This window comes from Phalacrocorax aristotelis, chromosome 18 (genome assembly GCF_949628215.1).
Source record: "Phalacrocorax aristotelis chromosome 18, bGulAri2.1, whole genome shotgun sequence".
Classification (NCBI taxonomy): Eukaryota; Metazoa; Chordata; class Aves; order Suliformes; family Phalacrocoracidae; genus Phalacrocorax; species Phalacrocorax aristotelis.
In genome coordinates, this window is record NC_134293.1 from 9169571 (window position 1) to 9192825 (window position 23255).

The 23255-nt window shown below is 38.7% G+C and overlaps 1 protein-coding gene across 2 annotated transcripts in view; it reads right to left on the reverse strand.

The window, feature by feature from the left end:
* ZZEF1 (zinc finger ZZ-type and EF-hand domain containing 1) overlaps positions 1–23255 on the reverse strand; it is a 59308-nt gene that overhangs the window by 13089 nt on the left and 22964 nt on the right. Inside the window, exons 23-47 of one of the 2 annotated variants that reach the window (XM_075113467.1) lie at positions 22670–22751; positions 21851–22052; positions 20402–20550; positions 19774–20014; positions 18164–18243; positions 16849–16942; positions 15741–16254; positions 14782–14946; positions 13932–14051; positions 12915–13076; positions 12123–12252; positions 11723–11861; positions 11345–11510; positions 10516–10778; positions 9329–9501; positions 8586–8733; positions 7869–8008; positions 7156–7433; positions 5965–6139; positions 5292–5424; positions 3407–3603; positions 2707–2826; positions 1284–1472; positions 824–924; positions 153–288 (exon numbers count right to left, since the gene is read on the reverse strand). In XM_075113467.1, the coding sequence (XP_074969568.1) occupies positions 153–288; positions 824–924; positions 1284–1472; positions 2707–2826; positions 3407–3603; positions 5292–5424; positions 5965–6139; positions 7156–7433; positions 7869–8008; positions 8586–8733; positions 9329–9501; positions 10516–10778; positions 11345–11510; positions 11723–11861; positions 12123–12252; positions 12915–13076; positions 13932–14051; positions 14782–14946; positions 15741–16254; positions 16849–16942; positions 18164–18243; positions 19774–20014; positions 20402–20550; positions 21851–22052; positions 22670–22751 (4297 nt within the window). The remainder of the gene's footprint in view (positions 1–152; positions 289–823; positions 925–1283; positions 1473–2706; positions 2827–3406; positions 3604–5291; positions 5425–5964; positions 6140–7155; positions 7434–7868; positions 8009–8585; positions 8734–9328; positions 9502–10515; positions 10779–11344; positions 11511–11722; positions 11862–12122; positions 12253–12914; positions 13077–13931; positions 14052–14781; positions 14947–15740; positions 16255–16848; positions 16943–18163; positions 18244–19773; positions 20015–20401; positions 20551–21850; positions 22053–22669; positions 22752–23255) is intronic. The other variant, XM_075113466.1, reaches the window with a different exon arrangement.

Genomic DNA, 23255 nt, shown 5'->3' on the forward strand with positions numbered 1-23255 from the left:
ATTTTGATGTAAAACATTAACAACAGATTATTTCAGATGTTAAAATGAAAAAAAACTAGCTCTCAGGTTTGAAGTTACTAAGCAAAACTGAAGTTATTCAATGCCTAAATTAATTATTTCACAAGTACTTCTTTTTGTGGAGATGTACATACCAAACAGGGTAGGATGATCATATCTGTATCTACTGCTTTTGAGCTCTGCTCCTCCAATCGTAAACGCTTGCTGGGTTGCCATTTCTGAGCCAGTGTTCGGATCCTCTCATCTGTTGTAATTACATCTCCATCAAACCTTAAAAGACGCAAAAGGAAAAGAAGCATACAAATGTGTTTTGGAAGTACTGCAAACTAAATAAGTGCAATTAAATGCAAATTCATCTTCCCACCTTCTGTTTTAGGAAGATTCATTAATCTCTACCTATTTTTATCATATTATGTTAACTAGCTTCCCTGTTCTAACAAGTCAAAGGTTTTACATGTTATAAAATTGCTCATCTCTGTGGGAAGATGGTGGCTCCACAACACGCTTTGATTACTAAAAGCCACAATAAGGTCGTACGGTCTCCATACTTTCTCAGTTTGGATAATTTAGAGACATAGTAGATCTTCATATGGGAGTTACCATACTGAAAAGAAAATATGATGTATTTCAGAAGATAGTGGCTTGCTTCCATAAATACAACTTAGCGGGAGTTTATTTCCTTACTTTTTCACACATGAAAACCAAACATATCCTTGAACAACTTCTACTCGGCACCTATTAGATCTTAGGGTACCACCCACATCTAACAACTTTGTTTTTCTGCTGGACCCAGTCTTTCACATACCTCTTTTGAACTTCCAGGAAGAAAGAATCTGTTCTTTTCATTTGCAACTCATACATGGCTCGAAGAATATGGAGAGGTGCATTGAGTGCATCATGTGTCATCTGAGCAAGGAGAAATAAAAAATAAATTAAAAAAAATTACATTACAGGGGAAAAAGAAAGAAGAGTTTTTTTAAGGATGACCTAGGTATTGTTTACCCACTTATCATATAGGTACCAAATTAATGAACCGAATATCTGGTTTAGTAAAAATTAAAAGCAATTTGGCAAAAAGCTTTATAATGATTTTGTAGCGTTTATTAAGGTAGTTCTAGTTTATTTCCTTTAGATAACAATACATTGAAATCATTGACCCGTATTTGGTAAATTTATAAGAAAAACAGCCACATAAACTATGAAGTATTTTATGCCACTAACAAATTCACAGTAACTTCAAAGGAGGTAAAATTAAGTTTAACTACCAAGAAGCATATTTTGGTGGCTTCATCCAAACCCTCCAGAGGATCAAGTTTGTTCTGCTCTAAATCAACAGGACCAACGACGGGTTGCTCCACATCTTGGTCTTGTTCCCTTTCTTCCAGTTCAGTATCCTCACGTTCAGCCAGGGAACTGATCTCTTTCTTTGAGGAATACAGCATTATTGACAAAATCTACATAGAAAAAAGGTAGCATATGGTGTGACAGCTGTAGATATTATTAGTGTATCTGCAATCAGCATTTTATAAGAACATTATAAGACTTGGACAGTGGTTAACACATCCTACTCTAAAAAGAAGCAGCACCTAAAAAAAAAAAAAAAGGGGGGGAGGGAAGCCCAAAACACAAAACCAACCTGCTCCCCACTTCACAAATGAGTTACACCTTCCAGGCAGCTATAAAGGCAACTTAAGCAATTAGCCATAAATATAAAAAATTGAGACAATAATTATTTAACCATTTCATTACATTAAAGGTTTGAGTATTCTTACACAAGAACGGAGCAGAGGTGACTATCACCAAAAAGCCAGCGATGCCCTTACACACTCTCCTCCTTTGAAAACGTACCGTTGGCTTCAGCACAGCCAACACCACTAGTGCTTGTAACAGGAAGAAAATAACGTTACACACTTCCTTGGTCCTCCAATTTGTGCCAGCCTCAGTTCTAAGGATTAATGCAGGCAGAGCTATGGAGAGACATTTTCGTGCTCAGAGCAGAACACTCATTTGGTACGATGCTGCCCAAAGGGGAGGAAGGTGGGACACCTCTCTGAGTCAGGGCTGGTTCTCTGGCTGTAGGTCAGGAGGCAGCAAAACCCCACAGTCCAGATCTGATTCTGCAGTATTTCTAACCAACCACCTGGGGCAACTTTTCAGAGGAATTCCAGGGCATATCTCTCTCTCTCTCTCTCGTCGCTACTGCCCTAAGTGCAAGTTAACACAACTCTTGCCACTATCTTCCAGCAATTAACAAACATTAAGAAATGCATATTGATCTCCCTATATGGCACTGCAGTAATACCTTGTACATGTCAGTGAGTAATGCAAGTAATGTTTTTCTTTGAGATTATTTATTTTTTTTAAATTGAAGAATGGAATTTTCAAGAACAGGCTACATAAAATTCATAAAAGAAACTGAGCTAGTGGTTAATGCCTCGTCTTGAAAATTTCTTTCAAATACCAATCAGATTAATTAAAACCAGCTCCTGCTTTAGAGAAGTTAGACTATTATCTACACAGTTATGATTGACAGAGGAAGACAAATTCAGGGATACAGGTAAGCGACATTTTTGTAAAGACTAACTAGAAATACTATTGATACTTTCTTCACGGAAGGGAAGTGCAGTGCCGTAACCTTTCACACCACTGTGTGAAGCCTGACTTCTTACAAAACGTAACTTTTCTTACCTCCAAGTCCCTCAGAAGCCAGGTCTTACTGAAACCAGTTCCTTTGCTACATTTTTTCACTAGAAGCTTCAGTAAACCAGACTGAAGAAAGGCAGCCTGGATCTCCTTAAAGCCATGAATCTACACACAGACACACACAAGTAAGTAAAAAGGGAACGATGCATCACAATCCTTGCAAGGCCTTATCACACAGCCTCAATTAAACTTCCTGCCTAGATGAATTACACTGGGAATCTTTTTCTTTCATTTCCCCAAAAGACCCCAAAATACAAATCCCCACTTCAAATACCTTAAGAGTATCACTTATGACACACACAGAGTAGTAACTGGATATCTGTCTCGCTCTGACGGTCCAAAAAAATCCAGACCCCCCCTTCAAATACTTCAGGAGTAAGAAAAGGGGCAAGTGAGCTTCACTCCATAAAGCGCTATCCCTACAAATTTCTTCTTCAGCTTTCATGAATGGTCAGCCCCCACAGAGGAAAAGCCACTCAACTTTCAAATCTGACTCACAAATGCTTTTTAAAGCCTCGCAACCATTTCAACCCCCTGCCATCAGGGGATAAAAGGAGCCAGCTGTGAGAGAATGAACTTGTGTTAGTTCCCCAATGTGCTTAGTCAGTACCCAAGTTCCTGTAGCACAAGGTAGAACACGGACTTTTATTTATCTATTATGTTCTACACGTCAGGCAAAAGATACCTTAAGTGTTCTGTAAAGCCCCTTCAGAGCGAGCGACAAGACCCAAGTTGCCTCCACTGCCTCAGCATAGCTACTGTCCATGCTGGTTTGCAGAAGGTGAGTGGATATAAGAACAAAGTGCTGGAGGTACTGTCTCAGCTGGGTCTGGGAATCACTGCCTTCTTGTCCACACTTCTGAATCAACTGATAATCTTTCACTACAAGAGAGAAAAAACACAGTTCACTATGTTCCTCTTAAAACGTTGTGAAATCATGTCTTACCAGTAGATATGAGTAGGCTGAAACAAGAACACAATCCATACGTGAAGTACATTCTAATAACCACAGTCACATTAAAGAGACTGTAGAACCACCACATATCTGCCTTGCTGTGACAAAATTATACTCTTGTACTGAAATTATCTCAGATTCATTGAATAGTCAAGAAAATATTTCATTTTTCAGTGCAAGTTAAAAAACCCCCAGGTAACTTCTGGCAACAGCTGACTGTCTGCACATATTTGCACAGAAACAGTACCACATACAAAGCAGCACATGTTGTATTTAAAATTAAAACGGGGAATATTCTAACTTGCAATTGATATGATTAAATAAATCTCGCTGATCTTACTGTTGAAAATGTCAACCATAAAAAAATTAGATATAATACATAACACAATAATTATAAAATTATATCCACAGCTTTCTTCAGTACCAAAAAAGCAGTTTAGTCTGTTTATTTTTCCAAGTGTCTTTTAAAGAACTTCATTAGTCAAATCTTAGGATAACCTTTGCTTTATTAACTTCACAATTATTAAGTTGTGTATGCCAAAGCTGAAAGCCCTCCCTCCCACAAATCCAACTGATTTGTTATATGTTAGGTGTTTGGCTTGACTAGCTTTTAAAAGAAGGTGAAATAGAGGAAGAAAATTCTCTCTTGTACAACGAATGCGACTCAGGAGGCAGCGTCTAGCTCTGGGTCTTTGTTGTTGTCTTCTGGTGAGTTTTATTGCTGGGCATTTTTAATAACCTTTAGACACCATAATAGCCAACACACTCTACCAACGTGCCCTAGAATGGATTATTCCTAAATGTCCAGACACACATCCTGGAGCATACACTATTTCATGCCATATAGCTCTTTTTACATTTTTGTCTCAAATTTTAGGGGTATCCAAACTGTTTTGAGAAGTTCTTCCAGACAGGAGGAAAGCAGAGAAAACAGACTCCTGACATTTTATAGAGTACATGACTAAAGAAGTTAGGCCCATCCTCACAGCACGCTTTTTTACACGATCAGTTGAAAACAGCCAATACAGCATCACTTCAGAAGCAATTGATCGATGATGGGTAGGTTTGTGTTTGTTCTTAGTCTTCTTTTGCTAGTAGGTAGCACACCTTGCCCACAGTGGAAACAGGCACTTCATAAAAATGCAGAATATTTTTGGAGCAACAAAATGGACTACCCCAAAAACGTTCAGGCTCTGAGTACCTTTCCTTTATATGGCAGCACCTAACTACAAAGATGCGGCGTGTGCATTTTATAAATTTGCAGTTGCTGTTTTAAAACACTAAGCACACGTCCGTAAAGGGTAAGAGAGAAGCCGTGAGCAAATCTTGAAACAGAAACGATTGCTTAATCAAAGGCCTATTTCTGAGATTTCTCAGTTAATAAAATGGTCAACATTCCTTTTCTGAATAAAAATAAATGAGTCTCCATCATCTTTACTGCAGAACTTCACAATTTGGCTTAACCTACAAGCAGAAAATCAGGTGACTTAATAATGGAACTCAAACTCTGCAGACCTGCATCAAGCAGTTTAGTTAAAATATGCTTTTGGGTGTCCACAAAAAACTGTAAGGAAATACTCTGTGATTCTTTGATAAAATAAAAATGTCACAGAACCTGTTTTTCTCTTTCGGGTTTTGATGTCTACTACAACTGCCCTGTTTTTCTCTGTGAAATGCTTCAGGATGATCACGTTATGAGGCTCATTAGCATTGTCCATGTACACAGAACGAGTCCCCATACACAGCACCTGAAATTGCAGCAAAAGTTGCAGTTATTGTTTGGAACACTTATTTGTAAATACACAGTCACCTTTTCTATTGGTTACCCTTGCTTATACTTGGTATTGCGGTTTTTAGCTGAAAAAATCTGCTCTTTGCCAGGTATTTGCTGATCCTTAGAAAATGGCAGTTCCTTTCCATAAAAGTAATGCCTACAACAAACAACTTAATGCTACACAGGCAATATATCAGAGTTATAACTATCAAGAGTGAGACTGGTTTGTTTCGCTTGTATAAAAAGCTGGTTTTGATACTCAAACATACTAAGCTGGTTTTCTCATGATAGTTACAAGTAGCACTCAAAGAAACACAAGGCAAAACCAGCTACGTTGTTATTCATTAAATAACCATTAACTGTGTGCAAGTGGAAAGATGTGAACTCTGACATACACCGTGTTTTCACAGTTTATAATGGATGTCCCCAGTTGATTAAATGCCTAGTGTTTAGAAGTAGAAACCTAAAAGCTCTAACCAATTTTTGCTTCCTTTAGCATCAATAGGCCACTTACCTCAGGGAACCCAACCAGAACCAATAAAGTGAAGATATTGGTGTGCTTTAGCTGGAAGGGCAGTTGCTTAATGCAATGGTCAGTGAAAGCAGCTATCACATTATGCCACTGCGCAGAAGAGTTCAAAGATCGAAGAATATCTGCCATGGAACTTGCCCAGTCCAGACCTACACGACTGGAAAGCAAGAGCAGTCTGTATTAGGAGGGCTGACTACATACTTACCTGAAACTATTTTTCCCCTCAAGACAGCATATCACTGCCAAATCTGTCATAGCTAGAGCTTTCATATCATATATAACTTCTTCCAAATATTTGAAGCTTTCAGGTTAGCTGACACATGAATTCCATTTTGTTTTTCATCACTAGAGCATAAATACTACTCCGTTTTCTTAAAGGGTTTACAGTCCCAAATCAAAGCGTTCCTGAACATTGTCACCTTTAACTCCTAATTTTAGTTTACAGGCCAGAAGTTTTTCTTTGCACAACAGCAAATGGTTTAATTCCCACCTATGTAACTACCTGCTTTCTCTCTGTGGACTACACAAATCTAGAGACTGGCCTCCTTGCTCTAAAGTTAGTCTTTGAGAAACTCCTTTCCCTCAGCTGATTCTCTGGATATTCTGCCTTTAAATTTCACATGCTTTCCAATTTGTTTGATTTAACAAGTGTGATGTTAACCTTAGAATGCTTGAGAGCTTTCTCAGGGTCTTCAAAATGGAACATCTGCCTTGCCCCTCCTTGCTGTTTCCAGTGCAATTTTACTATACAAAAATCTCTAACAACTTTTACATAAAAGGGCCAGATCCAGACCACAGCCCTGGTGATGACACACTCTCCACCTTTCCCAATTTACACAAGAGGTATGTAACTCAATGGGAGATTATTAATGACCTACAAAAAAATATAGGACTGTATTTTGGTTTTCCTCGAAGCTTCCAAACCTTACTTCTTCCGCCATAACATGCTACATAGGTAAGTCCAGGAAAATTAAGCCACTCTTCAACAACCTTCTTTTGAAGGAAATCAAGAGGTTCTCACTGCAACAAGGGCTGCAGGTGCTAAGCCCTTCCCAGAATTAGGGCACGGGTTTAACCAGCTTTGTTAAAAAGGCTCTATGCGTGAGGCACACATAAAAGACAATTAGCATTAAGTCATCAGAGAGTAGCTAATAGGTTCAAATTAAAAAGCACCTGTCTAAACACACAGCTCCCAGACTGAACAGAAGATGAGTTGTCTTCCAGCCTTCTGGCACTGAAGATCCATCTCCCGCAGCAAACAAATTATGTTTAGCTGAAAGGACTTTAGCCACTGCAGCATCCACTTCTGCAGGCATAAGTCGCAGGATTAACTGGCCCAGAAGTCCCAGTGTTAGATGGTAAGTTTCATTTAGGTGGCCAGCATTTGAGATTACAACCTGAAACATCAGTGGAAGTATTTGTTCCAGGTTAATCAAAGACATTGTGGAACCCTATGAAAAGAGAAAAATCTCAGTAAGACAAGGAAATAAAAGACTTTTAGTCAAAGCCATAGCACACATGAAAGATTCTGTTCTAATGCTCTTTCGAGTGGGACAAAAGGAAATTAGAAACTAGGTTGTTTCTTCTGTTGTTGACTAGCTGAGCTGACCTGACACATAAACTTAAGTTGATGGTTTAGAATTTGCAGCTGTTGAACAGTTAAGATAGACTGCTCTACAGATAAATTAAAATTCCCTTCCCTCTCCCCTGACCAGGAGAAAGCCCTTACATTACTTAGTAACGTGAAATGTCTCAAGACATTCTGATTCACGTTTTATAACATGTAAGCAACAAGAGCCCACCTCCCACATTTAATTTGCTATGAATTCCATTCATGTTACTTGTGACACCTAGAAAACTACAGATTGAGAATAAAAAGAACTAACTGATTTGAAAGGTGGTAACATAGCTGCCAGCAATCCTAGAATCCTCTTCTGAGAGCATTCAGCAAAAACCTGTTCCTGGCTAGGTATTAAAACCTTCTCTGCTTGCTTCTGGGTGGAATCCTCCAAAAGGTAGTCATCTGCTTTTTAAATTAAAACAAAAGAAGAAAATGCCCAAAATTACATTAAAAATAAGATAAATAAGTGATATCTTGATTTTATAATTACAATCTAAGGATAAAACCCCTTTTAAAAATTTAATTAAAATTTGAAAAGCAAGTTTTTATAAATGTGTATAAAGATAGCAGGTAAAGAGATCTACACCATCTATTCAAAACCATCAAGGACAGTACTATGGACAGATCCATTTTACCATCAAAATTCTAAAATACTAGTCTTTAATAGAATAAGACACTTAACTTCTGGTTCCAAGTACGTAAGAATACACCAGTATTGTGTCAGACCAACAGGAGCTATAATCTCTATACATGGATATATATCGGTGGAATTCTACTCCGATTTCTATGATCCTTTAAACGGATCGCAAGGTAGCATTTGTTCAAAGCAGTATGCTTGGCAGGTTTTTACAAAGCAGACAGCTCGCTTGCATTAAAGACATTTGCAAATACACAAAAATGGGTTAGGAACAAAAAATACAGCTGTCTGCTTTGCATATGAATGGATATTCCTGTGACGGGGAAATGAGAAATAGTCCTTTACCTGTTGGAGAAACATTATCATCCACAGACAAGTCTGACTCCTGTCTCAAAACAGCTTTCTTTGCAATGACAGCTTTGCTTTCACTTCCTTGTTTTCCTACTTTATCTTCTGCAGGAGACCGGATTTCATTGTGAGCATCTCCTTTTGCCTAAAAATAAAACAAAGACACTAAAAGATTAAAAAAAGAATTAACACCTGCAGAGACAGCCATGGAAAGAAGCAGCCAGTCATCTGCAGTCAACAAACATTCTCCTTGACTATCAAAACATTTTACTGGTTAAGAACTTCTTGATATATACACGTCTTAAGCTTCCATACGGTGAAAATACATTTTTCTATTTCACTCATATCTCTATGCATAAAATTATTACAGTGTAATAGTTTTATACACTGTATAAAATGGTAGGAAACTCGTTTTCCTACCTAAACAGTGCTAACAACTAGGGGAAACGACAGTCCGTTCAGAAAGAACCTCCTTTGCCCCTTCCCTCCAATGCTTTTGTGAATCAGTTGCCTGTGAGAACATAAGAAGATGCCTTTGTCTTTGATCAGCTGGATCTAATAAAAAATACAAACCCCAAAACGAACCAACCAACAACTGTTCCCTTGCCCTGCAACTTTTACCAACAAATGAAATCATTACTATCCATTATTTCAGTTACCTCTACGGAATAGGATGTTTAAGCTTCTGAAGAACACACATCTAACTGGTATCAGAGGTTCTGTACATAACAGGTACTTACATTACAACGCATAAAAGAGCGTGTGCTTGGTTTCTCATCTTTTCCCTCCACTGCTTTATCACCAGTATGACTTTTTGGAGCACCATCTGTGGGAGGACTGACTGAAACAGCATCATTCTCTGAGAAGGATTCACCTTCTGGCAACATGCAGAGGAGAGCTAAATTTTTCAGACCTGAAAGCAAGAAAGTTATAAAAGCTATTTAGCTGCTGAGTGGCAAGATAGGCAAAAAGCAGACTCAAAATGTTTTTAAAGAGAACTGCAAACTTCCCCTCACACACTTCTGAATATCAGATCCATTAAAAAGATGTTCCCCATCATGCTCACTTAATTATGTAGTTCCATTAAATAATAGTGATGAACAGGTGGTGACATTTTCCACCTTGCAAAGATACCATCAGGGTAGGAGTCTTAATTAATTTAAGAAAGTGTTAGAGAGACCTTCCAACAGCATAAGTTATGAAAGGTAAATGAAGTTTTTCATAGCTTTTAATCTTCTGACCATTTAAATACCTATACAATAAAACTGTACATTAAAAACAGATTAAATAATGACTGTGCATAAGTATTTGTTTGTGGTGGCGGCGGCAGCACTTCAGCTGTATTAGAGCTGCTCAAAACAACTACCAGTGAATTTATTTCACCTTAAGCCTGCAATTTTTGATACATTCAACATAGGTCTCTATTGTATCACCCTGTTTTCTGTAGTAGGTCTTAGTTCAGAAATCCCCATTTCCAGAAAAGGGACAGCATCCCCAGAAACTTATCTCAGACCACAAATAAGGTTAAAAAATTCTTGCGAAGAGATGCAGAACAAAAAACATTTTCCACCAAGTCATTTGCTTCCCTTCAAGTCTTTCAGTTGTCAGTAACATGTTAGTAACAGAACATGAAGCTATTTTGATTGATCCCTTTAAAACGTCTAAGATGAAAAAAAAACCCCAAAGAGTTGCCAAGTTGTCTCAATATTTATGTAAGCATAAAATTAATTTTCTCAAGCACTCTGTTTTCCATGTTCCAGTGACCCTGAACGACACTTGTTCTACATTTGCTTTCTACATAAACAGTTATGCTCAGTGAAGTACACAGTAGCTTCCCCTTTCCTTTGGAAACCTCAAAGTGAGTAATCACAGACTTTTCTGACACTTGCTAGAAACCATTGTTTCAGTGAAGGAGGAGCTGACTCACCTTTTCCATGCTGTGCTTTCATCAAGCAGTCTCCGATGAGCTGTATGCACTGATGCTGCAGAACTCTGGCATGACTGAGGACCTGTGAATCTAGTTTCTCTCCTTCTACTTCCTCGCCATTTGCCAGATCTGCACTGTAGAGAGTCAAAGCTGCAAACAACAGCCAGGAATAATTGTGGACATATGGCTGGATGAGCCTCTGTCGGTCACTGATTCGAATAGTCACCATTGGATACACTGTGATGCTGTGAGTGGGCAAGTGACTGAAAGAAGAAGGTACATGATTTTGAAATGCAGCCATTTCTTGCTAACCAGTGTAGTTAGTAACACGCGACACCTCTGCAGGAAACTATGAAAAACCCAACACATTCCAGAGTTTCAAACTATAGACCTTCAAGTGCTGTTAACTGTCAGAGCCTCACTGACTTCAGCAGTGCTCATTTAACAGAACCTGAACTGTCACAAGAGCTCCTGCTCTAGAAATGAAATGTTTTAAGATCTTTGGTGTCAAGCACTGAAACCTATGCTGTCTAACCACAGCACTGTGCGTTTCTTCTATCCCAGCATTCACCGCTGATAACTCCCTCTGCAACTTTCACAGCCAGGCTAGAAAACAATTGCTACTAAGTTACTTCAGAGGTTGGGGCAGGTTTCCAAACTGCAGAAGTTTTTGCTGAACTGGCCCTATATTTGTTATGTTTCCCTGAAGGACACCAACTAGATGTTCTGATGTCAGATGCTGCCTTGTAGGAAGCCACATGAGAATGACTGTACTTAGTCACTTGTTCACTGCCAAGTGAAGTGAGTACAGAAATCACGTATTTAATACCTGTCAGAGTATTTCTTTGCAGAATAGCACCCATAGCAAAGGTCAAAGTCATCACACACATTGCAGTTCATTCTCCGACCTATGATAACTCCTTGACAGTGATCACAGGCGTACTCCATGTTAACCATTTCATGGTCATCCTCATGTCCTTCAGGTTTAACTCCACCTGTAAAGAAATATTTTAAGATTTCCCTGTAAATCCTTTTTGATAATGGATCTTTCTTAATTTCATGTTCAGATTAGGAAAAGAGAAGCTTAACATTTCTAAAATATCCAGAAGAAAAGTATTTCACTTCATTTTATGAATAATTTGTAAGATGCTATTTTACCTTTGAGTATAGGGGTTTGAGGGTGGTTTTTTTTTTAAATGATTCTTACCAAGAAAACAAGTTTTACACAGATCCATGTCATTGCATTGCAGGCAGCGGTAGCGATGCCATGGCGCAATTTCATCGCAGCCATCGCAAGATATGTCCACATTTAGCAGGTCACAGTAACGAGCGACAAACATGTGCATCTAGAGCAATAAATGGACACAGTTTACTTGAGTATTATTTTCTGACTTTGAGAAAGCTCTCTTTAGACAGAAAGCAGAACACTTCCCCTGCCAAAAGAGTATGGGGATATTTTAATCATTTTTGACTTTTGAAGGCCTACAGGGAACCAGGGATCCAGCTCATGAAAAATCAGTTTAAGTTAGATTCCTTTCTCTCCTTTATACTTTTAGAAGTCTCCTAATTACCCCTTCTTCAGACAAATAAGCAAATCATGAGGTCACCTTTCTCTGCTTCTCTGGGTCAGCTTGAGCTATCTTTTCATACCAGGTCTCAAACATTACATCCTGACATTCATCCATCCACTCACAGTTTTGCTTGTAGTCTGCAATTTCATCTTCTTCACTCCACTGACTGAAAGAAAAGCAAGCTCAGAATTCAGTTGGAACGCAATCAGGCTTCCCTCTAATGTAACTTGAGATACTTTTTTTTTTTTTTAAAGAACAAAGTGCTGTAACATGCTAAGAAAAACAGAATTGTGAGAACTCCAGTTCACTTGGTTAATAAATGACCATACAGACATCTGCTTCTTGCCTCCATGACCAGTTCTTAGATACACGTGGGAAGCATAATGCAAAGTCAGAAAAATCCACTTACAAAACTGTTCATGGTAATGCCGGCAGATCAGATGGCAGATTTTAAAAGCTTTTTGGCCTTTACATTTGCTTACGTGTAAGAACTACAACTACTATAAAAATGAAATATGCAGGTGTTAAAACATTTGGCATTTATCAAGACAAGAAACAGCATTATCTACCTCCTGCTGCACTGCCTAACCGAGTGAAACGTTCCAGCAGTAATCAGGTTAAAGATAAACTTTTAATAGTTTTTGTGCTAGTAATGCTGCAAAAATTTTCAAATACTTCAGTTAAACCCTTGGATACCGGCCAAAATTTTGCCATACTTCTTAGTAGCATTTTTTACTGCTTGTTCCAGCACAAAGTTCAGGAGCCTTTCTTGGTAATAACGGTATCAATAGTTAGTACCACGTGCAAGTTGCGTTCTTCCTGACTCACCAAATGACACTGTCATGAATGCTTATGTTTTCTTGTGATGTAGTCATGAGAAGCTGCGGTAATTGGATCTCAACAAAGAAGGAAAGATCGCTCGGTTCCCAGCTCATATCCAAAAGGTGAAGGAGAGTTGTCTGCACACATGATAAGGCTGGAAGCAATGATCTAAACAAAAAACAAGACAACAGAACATGACTGCTCTAACCTAAAGCTGAAATTGCGTATTTGGGGATCAAGAGGGAGACACTCACTGTACACTGATTTCCAGGCTTTACTCTGCATTAAGTTAACTATGTGGCAGAAACTCAGGTTTCCTAATGCATAAACTTACACAACTTATTAAGAAGCACAGCCAACACAATTTGAAATAAAGATGGTATCTTTTATGGATTCAGTTGAGATAGAGCTTGTACTATTGCCTGAGCATGAGCAAGAGGGTCTGTTTCTTCTCTGCAGTACATTTTCCTGACATTTGCAGGAACTGGTTCTCTTGGAAACCTTTGCCATGTTCAGTTGAAACTAGACAAAGGGCTTTGAAGTTATTGGCAGGGAAACGGACAATATAGTCATGAAATTCTCATTTATTTAGGGCACCTGGCTATAAATCCCAGCAATTCTAACCAGGATGCTACCAAAACAAGCTTTAACATTAAACCATGGTTGCAGAATTGTGACGTTTATTATGGCATTACACTCGCCGAAGTATTCCACAATAAATTTGCTATCTCTAGTATTTTACTATTAAGCTTCAGAAACACATTGCAGAACTATAACTACAAATGCCATAATAAGTCTGAGTTTTAAGATTGATAAATTTGTTGTGCTTTCCTGCATAGTATTAATAAAGGAGTAACTTGGTATTTTTGATCACAAGATCAAGGTTCCTTATTTAGTTCTGTAAATTATGCATGGTATAGTCAAACTAAATTAAGGCATTAAAACAATAAAGTAACAAGGGAAGAGGTATGGAAGAACAGAAAAAAATAATCTCACGTGAGTAATGCCAGCAAGGTACTGTACCTGTCATTAATAGCACTAAATCCCTTCACAGAATTTACCAGGAACAAAACAAGCTGATAGTAGGACTCTCGAATCTCTTTGTGTAGCTCGGCACCACAGCCTTCCAAGTTTCCGAAGTAGCTAGAAATTAAAGACTCAGTTTAGTAGTCTGGAATTCACTACTACATTTTAGGTAGCATGATTTGTGCAAACTGACAATCTTTTAAACACTCCCCAGAAGTGGGAAGGATGTTAGTTTAGTTTAAAATGCAATCTGCCACTTTCAAAGGAAAATAAAAGAATCTGTCCTAGGTTTCAGAAGTTAAGAAATAAAATAGGCGAAGAGAACATTCTCATGGCATCAGTGAAAAAAAACATTCCTTCAAATTAGGTTTTTGTAAAGCACCCTTTTAATCAGGGTCTTAGAGATCTGCGCCCTGCACCATATAAAAGCTCTTGACAAGTGAGAAACCAGCCAACAGAGTGGCATATATCCATATATTGCAATGTGAACAACAAGCATAGAATTGATATGATTTTTTTCCCATGTGTGAGTGTGTATTTTGATCTGGTTGGAAATGTAAACATGTTGCTAGGTATTCATGCTGATTCTACCCACTGGGTATGGGTAGCTATAGGTAGGTATAGCTGTACAACTAAGTCTCACTTGAAAATAGTTCTTGATTTTTTTTTTAAATGAAGCACACAAGGTATGCATAGTAGCCTAAAAAGTAATCCTCAGTCCATATTTTTATTACCCACATGGATTAAAACCAATAACTTTGTACTGTTTTCAATATCCATAACTGGGAGAACACAGGGACTAAGACATTAGATCATGTGGCTGAGACTTGCCTAAAAAATTACTTACTTTGTAAAATCTTTCTGACAGGCCAGAAGTTCTAAGAGAAAAAGTACACACGGTGGCTGAAAACAGTGTGGCTGCCCAAGTGAGTCTAGGCACTGGCGGATTGTCTTGAGCACTTCCAAAATACTCTGCCCTTGGGATTTTCTCAAAGCAAGCACCTTTAAAACACTAAGAAGAGCAAAAATCATCTATGAGAACTTCAAAACATCGTGCTTAAAATAACCCAAATAAATCACAATTCAGGAAGCACTTGACCAGGAAGTTTGGTATCTAAATTTCTGGTTGTAATTTGGCAGTGGTATATTGCAGTTGGAGTGAGCGATAATCTATGGGTGCCCCATCCCTAGAAACATTCAAGGCCAGGCTGGCCGGGGCTCTGAGCAGCCTGATCTAGCTGAAGATGTCCGTGCTCACTGCAGGGGGGTTGGACTGGACGGCCTCGAAAGGCCCCTTCCAACCCAAGCCATTCTATGAGTCTAAAAAGCTTCAGCCAGAATCCTGCACCAGTCCAACTTTTAGAGCCTAAAATAGACAAACTGAGAATTGGAAATCTCTCTTTTGATATACATTTTCAGAATATCAGGCAATTTAATGAGGTGCAACTATTGTATATTTGGTATCGAGGATTTCTAGTACTGCTATATCATGTCTTTGCTGTTTGTAGATAAGAAGCAAAATGCCACTGCAAACAGATCTCAGGAAGCCAGACAACAAACAGCCACGTCCTTGTTTTTCACATTCTGAAGTTCTACATGACAGAACTGAATCAAAGGAAATAATACTCTCTATGAGCCCATACGTGGTTGTGAATAACTGAAGTTTGATACATAAATCTGACAACTATTTACGTACAACATGATTTTCAATGCTATCTTGCACATAAAAGATGTTTTATTCCATCTGAAGAGGTCTGCAGACAAGCTTCTGTATTTTATAATTGGCAACATTTTCAATTCGCTTACCTTTCATGTGAAAGTGATTGATCCTTAATAAAGTCTAATGTGTTTTTCAATATAGGATATTTCTCCTTCACAGTAGGCACAGCTCTCGGCTCTTCCATTGATCTGAAAGACAGCAGCCTTAGTCTTCCACGGCTGAACTGAGATTTTCGTGTAGGAGTGGAAGGAGGTGATGATACATCTTGCTGTGAAACTGTATTCTCCACAGGCTTACTATGAAGTGCAGATGCTTCTTCTGTCTGGAGGGGGTCTGGAACTTGTTTGCTCTTTGTATCAGATTCTGTCATTTGGCCCCCGTCTTTTGAAACAGCATGAGTTACTCCATTGGAAGACAATGAGTGTGCTGCCTGGAAGTCTGTGTCCACAACAGAACCTTTTCTTTGGCATTTATCACTGACATACTGTTGGATATCATCAATATCTTGGGCTTCCAAGCTGTCTGAAGCAGAATCTTTCGTCTTTGCTCTTACAGGCAAAAAATTCAGCAACAAAAGGCTCTTCTGCATACAAAGTTTTGCTGCAGCATACAAATTGGAAGAATTAAAATCATGACAATAAAATGCCAAACTTGCCATCTTCTGCTTAGGAAAAAAAAAAGTTATTTATCTTGTTTCTTCTGAGCCAAGACAGCTAGAAAATACTGTTTTTCTTATTATATTGATCACAACACTGTCAGTTACTTAATTCTAGACTTCCAAATGCTAAATTTGAATGATCACGCTGAACCATACGAAGCACACACCAATAAATTAGAACATACACACCAATAAATGAGAACACATTTTATTCTAGTAACAGTCAGAGGCTCTTCTAACATCAGTTAATTGTGGTAACAAGTATTTACAAAAATAGATGAACGTAAGTTCAGAACCAGGTGACCCCAGTGAGAGGTCACTCCCTGCAGGATTTTCCCCTGAACTATTTTCTGCAAAGAATAGCAGAACACAATCCCAGTTAGTTCATGTAATGTGCACTAGTTTATCTCTTAAAGTATTAAAAAACGCCAGTTGCTAACTTATCTTTTACAGCAAAAATACATGTCTAAGATTCACAAGGCAATGCTTTACTAAGCTACCTGGAATGCTTATACATTTGGAAAGGCAACACTTACCAAGAGTTTCTGGGTTCACCTCACTTGCTTCTGTGTTCTGCTTCTCCTCAGTATCATTTCCCCTACCCATCAGGGATTTCTGCTTCATTTCCAACTGTAGACAGGACGTTAAAATAGTTAAAATATGACTCCCCCTGTGTATCTATACAGCAAGGCAGTATGAAGACTACATTGCATTAAAGGAATTTAATCTCGGGAACAGATGACAGTATTTACCATCCCCTATTGCAGAATAAAACACCCAGCTGTCTGAAAGAGCAATGCCTAACCTATCCAAGCAGATTACACAGCCTCATACAGAGATGCTCAAGGTTTGTAGGCTGAGAATCTTCCCTGTCTTGTGACTGGATGTGCATCAGCCCTCCAAGAGAAAGAGGGCTCCCCCTTTATCCCCAGCACTCAGGAAAAGATATGTTTAGTCATGAGATGAGATTCTCCAGAAGCATCATGTAATCTAACTCGTGAGTGCTGTCAGATGCAACAGCACCCGTCATGCAACAGGTACAATGCAACTACTCATCTTAACATGCATCCGCACTCATTGTGCCTCTGGCGTATCAAGCTGCCAGGAATTCTTGCAGGTAGGGGAAGAGGAGGAAGGAGGTCACAAGATGCTAGAAGTTAACTGGCCCACATCTGAAGGGCTCACAGGAGTAGCAGAGAAGCAGGCCATAGCAGTCTGAATTAGCTGTTCTTGAAGGCCACACAGTTGTTAACGTTTAGAATCTCCTGCAGACTAGCAAAATCTAACTGAATTTTGACTCTCCGTAACTGCAGGTGATGACAGAGACACCTCTCACCAGGTTTTTTGCTGATGACACCAGCTCTTGACATAAGGCTTATGTTTCAAGGAAAATTATGTGCAAAAAAAATACTCTGAACTGCAGCCAGTTACTTGCTTGTCAAAGCAGCAATTATTTCCTTTTCTGTTAGCACTGCATTACTGTGAGAGTGATGTTTAAGACAGATTTCTTTCTATGTTATGCCTCAAAAGAATTCCAACTGCTCGTAAGAATCTCCCTAATAAACAACATGCTTTCTTGTTGAAAAGTAACACAAACGTAACAGATTTTGAGTAAAATTCAGTCCTCAATACTCGTGATGACACACCTGGGGCTGAGGGAAGGAGGGGAGCATTAGAATGCATTTAAATGTTTAAGTTCATAGTTTAGAAGTGAATGTATGTTCTTCCTAATCGAAAACAGTTGACCTAGAATCACTGAAGCAAAAACATGGTTCCACCCTACTCCTTAACATTGCATTGTAAAATATTAAGCTGAATGACATTAACAGACGTCCTCCTGAGTGATCTTACCATCCATATTCTAATTGAATCAGCCAGGGAATATACTTGTGCAAACTCATCACCCAAAGGCACCTTGCCTCCACTGTTGACTGGAAACGAGAGAAAGAAGAGTCCTGTTTATTTACAGCTCCATTTTTTATACAACTTGACTACCTAACTAAAATTATGTTAGAGTCTTCCTTTCACCTCTTAGTCAATACTTGGAATTATGCCTGTAAGAAAAATAAGGAATAAAAACTGCCCACTTTCATATGCCTTAAATACATAAATTGCACCTTAGAGTTATTTGCAAAGTTAAATTATTAATACCTTTCTCATCTCTTCCCAAAATTGACACCTGCAGCCATAGAAAATAAAAAGCTCTCTCTATACGCGCAAACGTTACTAATGCAAACTGATAGAATAATCAAGAAATGCTTAGTATTAACTTAAAGCTCTATAGAGTTATTTATCAATTTTTTTCCCCCCTTTTGTCTTATGCTATGAATTCCTTGAACAGACTTTCAAGATCAATTTACAAAAACTAAAGACCTGACAAAACAGTTTCCAACAAAACTGGCCTGACGACGACTATGGAGAAAGATGTTCCTATGTGGGGTCTTCCCTTTCCCATTCCCCCATTTTTTCCTCCTTTTCAGCACCACTTGTACGTACTTCACACAGCATAGGTGAACATGGATCTTGAAATTAGTCTGCCCCACCAAGACCGACAGATGAAGCTATTAACATAATAGCAGGATGGATATCTTATCCACCCAGTAATGCGTTCCTCAGCTACCAGAGTTTTCAATCTTACTCAGAAAAATCAGATCAACTGTCAGACATAGACAAAATGACTAAAGGCAATAACCAATTTAGTCATCAAGTCAGTCTTTGTGTCATTTTTACCCATAACTTTATAGCTCAAAATGTAAGATGTTTAGCTTCAAAATTGTGAAAGTGAAAGCCTAAAATTAAACCCTTCAAAATCAAGTAACACCTTATCCAATACTTCAAACATATTAATAAGCTTTATGGAAGGATGGTGTAAATTAGATAGTTGTTCATTTTACCTTCTGAAAATGCATAAGCTGCAATACAATGGACATTATACAAGTTAAAAGCAAAATATTACCTTTTATTTTTAAAAAATATATTTTGAGGATGCCAAGGTTAATTTCCACGGTATAACATTCTGGGAGGTAATTCACACCTCCTCCACCCCCAACATTTAAAAACATATTTAAGTTGGTGCTGACTTTTTAGAAAAGATACACTGAGAGTGGAAAATGATATAAGAACCTCTCATCACTGGGAGCCACACTGTTCTGAATTAAAACCCCAGAGGACATCACTACTCTCTTTAGGTATATCATTGTAAGGCTTAGGCAGTGGTTGATGATGGTTTATTAGTATTTGGACAGAGCTCTGAAGATAAAAGCATATACTAATAAAAAAAAAAATCAACACTCTAGAGATAAGGCTTACCACATCTACCTAAACAATGACTTCTTTATACAGAACATCTTTTTCAAAGTGTCACACTAAACTGATTTTTCAAAGTTTATGAACTGAACTATAAGATAGCCTTTTACAAACTTTATGTCTTCATTATTAAGATAGTCTAATATTAGAGTTACCATATTTTTGAAGCTTCTCATACAAATCTGGAGTGAGATACACCAAAGCAGCAAATGTTGAGTTCACAGCTTGATCAACAGTAGAACCAGCAACTATATCTGTCTTTGGGGTCTGTTTTTTACATGCCTGTATAAGTCCTTTGAAAAGTTCAGATTTTTGCCCACTGAAGTCCTGGGCAGGATCTGATTTTGCAAAGTCGATAAGAAAGTTACGGCAGTCGTCTTGGTGAGAGCTCCTAGCCTGGAAAAAATGTTAGAAAACATTTACCTTTAATATTACCTGAAAAGTTGTTGCAGCACGTTTCTATAATTAAGTTAACTTGCAGTATATGCACTGCAGCTGAGCAACCAGATCTAACGGAACATGCCCCTGCCCAAGGCGGGGGTGTGTGTGAATTAGATGAACTTTGAAGGTCCCTCTCAGCCATTCTGTGGTTCTATGAAAACTAATAAAGGGCACAGAACAACAGTTTCTTTCCTCCTTGATATTTGAATTAAACAGTGCAACTGATGACAACTTTAGCACAACAGCATATGCTTAAGGACATACCAGCTAATTAAGTCTGAATGAAACTGTATGATACACAGGGATTTCATGCCAATGAAACAAAAGCAGTGGTGTAAGTACCTCTTTTTTATCTTGGTGCAGTCTGCTGCTTTTACTAGCTCCTAGGAGTGCCTCAGGACACATCTGATGCCTGAAGACAGGTTTCCACAGAGGAGAATTAAGAACTGATGTTACTTTCAAAGCAGGCAGGTCTGCTTCACTACCTAGTTCTGCAAGAAATTCAGAACAGACACTTCAGTTGCTAAATATTTTTGTTCATTTTTACAGATCAATGAAATTAATAAAAGTTAAACGTCCAGTGGCGGGAGGGGGAGGTTGTAGGGGAATAGACAGGGATCGGCGACCGGAAGATCACGGGCTGTGACGAAAAGATAGACTCCTCCCCATAGGAGTGGCAGGAACAGGAAGCGCAAGAGCTATATAAGCGTGTGACGCAGCCAAATAAACGGACATTTTGTATCCATCATATTGATGTCTGTGCATCACTGTCCCCAGGGTGGGTAGAGCCCTGTGTCCTGGAGACATGCGGGATAAGTTCTCCCATAGAAGCGTACAGCAACAGGAGGTAATGCAAAAAGACTGAAGTAGTAATATAACTATATTCTTTAACTTCTGTTTCTCTAATGTGGTGCAGAAAACCCATGTACCCTTTCTTTAATGATAGCATCAATATCCTATCATATAGTGACAATATGTTACATCATGGAAGGACTTCAATTTAAAATTTTTGCTGTACGTATACCTCTAGAAATTTCTGAATAATTTGCAAGAGTTTAAAAGCTTTTTCCTCCTACGAAAGACATAATAATTTGCTATACGTAAGGAAGGTCATAATTAACAAAGAGGAAAAATATTTTATGATAAGAACACTTCGGTTAGTTCCCTAAATCCACAGGTAAGTATCTGCCTAATTTTCCAAGGTAAGTAGTGACCACGTGACTGCAGCAAGAACTCTAACTTTGTTTAATTTCTCCAAAGTGGTGAGTGAATTGCCATTTAGGAAGCTAGCTAGAAGTGTTCTGGTTTTGAAATTAAAGAATAAACAACTGTCTCTTTTTTTAATTATGGCACCCATCTCACATTTTGTATTTTATTTATCTTCAGTGGCCCCGATCCTAAGAGTGCTTAACTTCTGGAATTAGCCAAACTTAACGTGATTGGGCAAACTGTGATATTACTTCATAAATGTAATTCAGCTTAGTACGACTACTTTCAGGTGTCCACCTTTTCCTAATATTGGCTTCTGACTACTAGAGAAATCAGTGATCTCTGGGCCATTTTCAGAGTAGTCCCACAGAACAGAGGCCAGGCTTGCTGCACGGAGGCCACAAGAAATGCATAAGGCTCAATGACCACACGTCGTTAAAGAGCAATACAGCAAGGCTTCCATCTTCAGTCAAGGCAGGAGTACAGAAGGAACTTCATTTTCACAGGGGATTCGAAACATAAGGTCCTTGTATCTTCTATTTATAGGGCACCACAACTTCCGGGGCTATTCAGTGCACTCACCTCGTAGAGATTTCAGTGCCATACTTCGGGAAGCCAAGCGCCCCATCAACCGGGATACAAGAAGCTGTAAATCCAAGCCCCAAGAAACGGCAACATCTGGTAGGCCATAAGCAGTGACGGAAAACTTGTAGCCCCACTCATTATTACTGCTGTCAGAGTGAAAGAGAAACTGCAGCCGTGGGCCAGCCTTAAAGGTCACTTTCTACAGAGCAACAAAACAGTCATTTTGCCAAATGTACATGACAGGAAGACGTTTCAGGGTAATGAATTTCCTTCAGCAATTGTGGTTTTTCAGTATTATGTTCTGACCATAACAGATCTAATTTCCCCCACCATCTGAATGAGAAACCCACAATACCAAGCAGATAAAATTTCTATTCAATAGCTTAATGAGAAATATCATAGATGATTGAGCTTTAGAAGTTGGAGCCATAAAACAGTAGAGAAGCATCCCATTCGAGTAGGTGTCATTGAAGAAAGAGTAGCCACAGGAAGAATTACGCTCATCTCATGGTGTAAAAAATTGTGAGGGCAAAGTGTCAACAAATAAGTTTTACCAATGTAGTTACTGGCAGTTAAACATGATTATTACTTTTCAGTTTGACTGGCTGCTCCTTTGACAACAGCAACAAAGAGGGATTCTTTACTCATCCGCTCCTTTTGCTTGCATCATTGCCGACTTTCTTCCCCACCTCCTGCCCCCAACACTTGAGAAGCATGGATGCATACGTGCTTTTAGACAATAGTTTTTCCACAAGAATCTTAAGAATTTCTGAAGATTGGATGTATCCCTTGGTTCAGAGTTTTAAAGGTGCTCACCTTAGGCCACTTCTCAGTGCCAACCTTTGTATCGTAACGAGTTTTTGCACCTCTGGCATCAGTAAACTCCAGGTAATCGTACCTGTGAAAATTGCAGTTCATTACTTCCAAATTTACTCTTTAAATTTTGGGAGAATATGTTTGCTTGTGGATTTTCACAAGTGCTGCATCTCAGAGTACCCTGTCACATCTGTCTGAACCACATCTGCATTGCTTCACATGACTGCTAAGGAATTTGTTTCATGTTTCAATGCAACGGTCTCAGCAAACACAGACCTGCATTCCTGCAGAACTTTCCCAACCCTTCAGAATTGGTAATGGCTGCCAATTTTAACATCTGGCATATGCCTTAACTAAGCAATAGCTTGGTATGTTACCAAGAGAAACGAAGCCAATAGTTTTGCCTGAAGAGGGCAAAATAAATACCACAAGCACAAACTGTGGTGGTCACAGCAATATTACAAAACAGATCAAGGCCAAAGGAAGCAAAATTCTTATGAAGAACACGTCTGTACATTTGCCAGAAGTGGCTTTCAGCGTGAGAAGTCATTCAAAATAACATGCTGCATATTACACAGGACAAGGA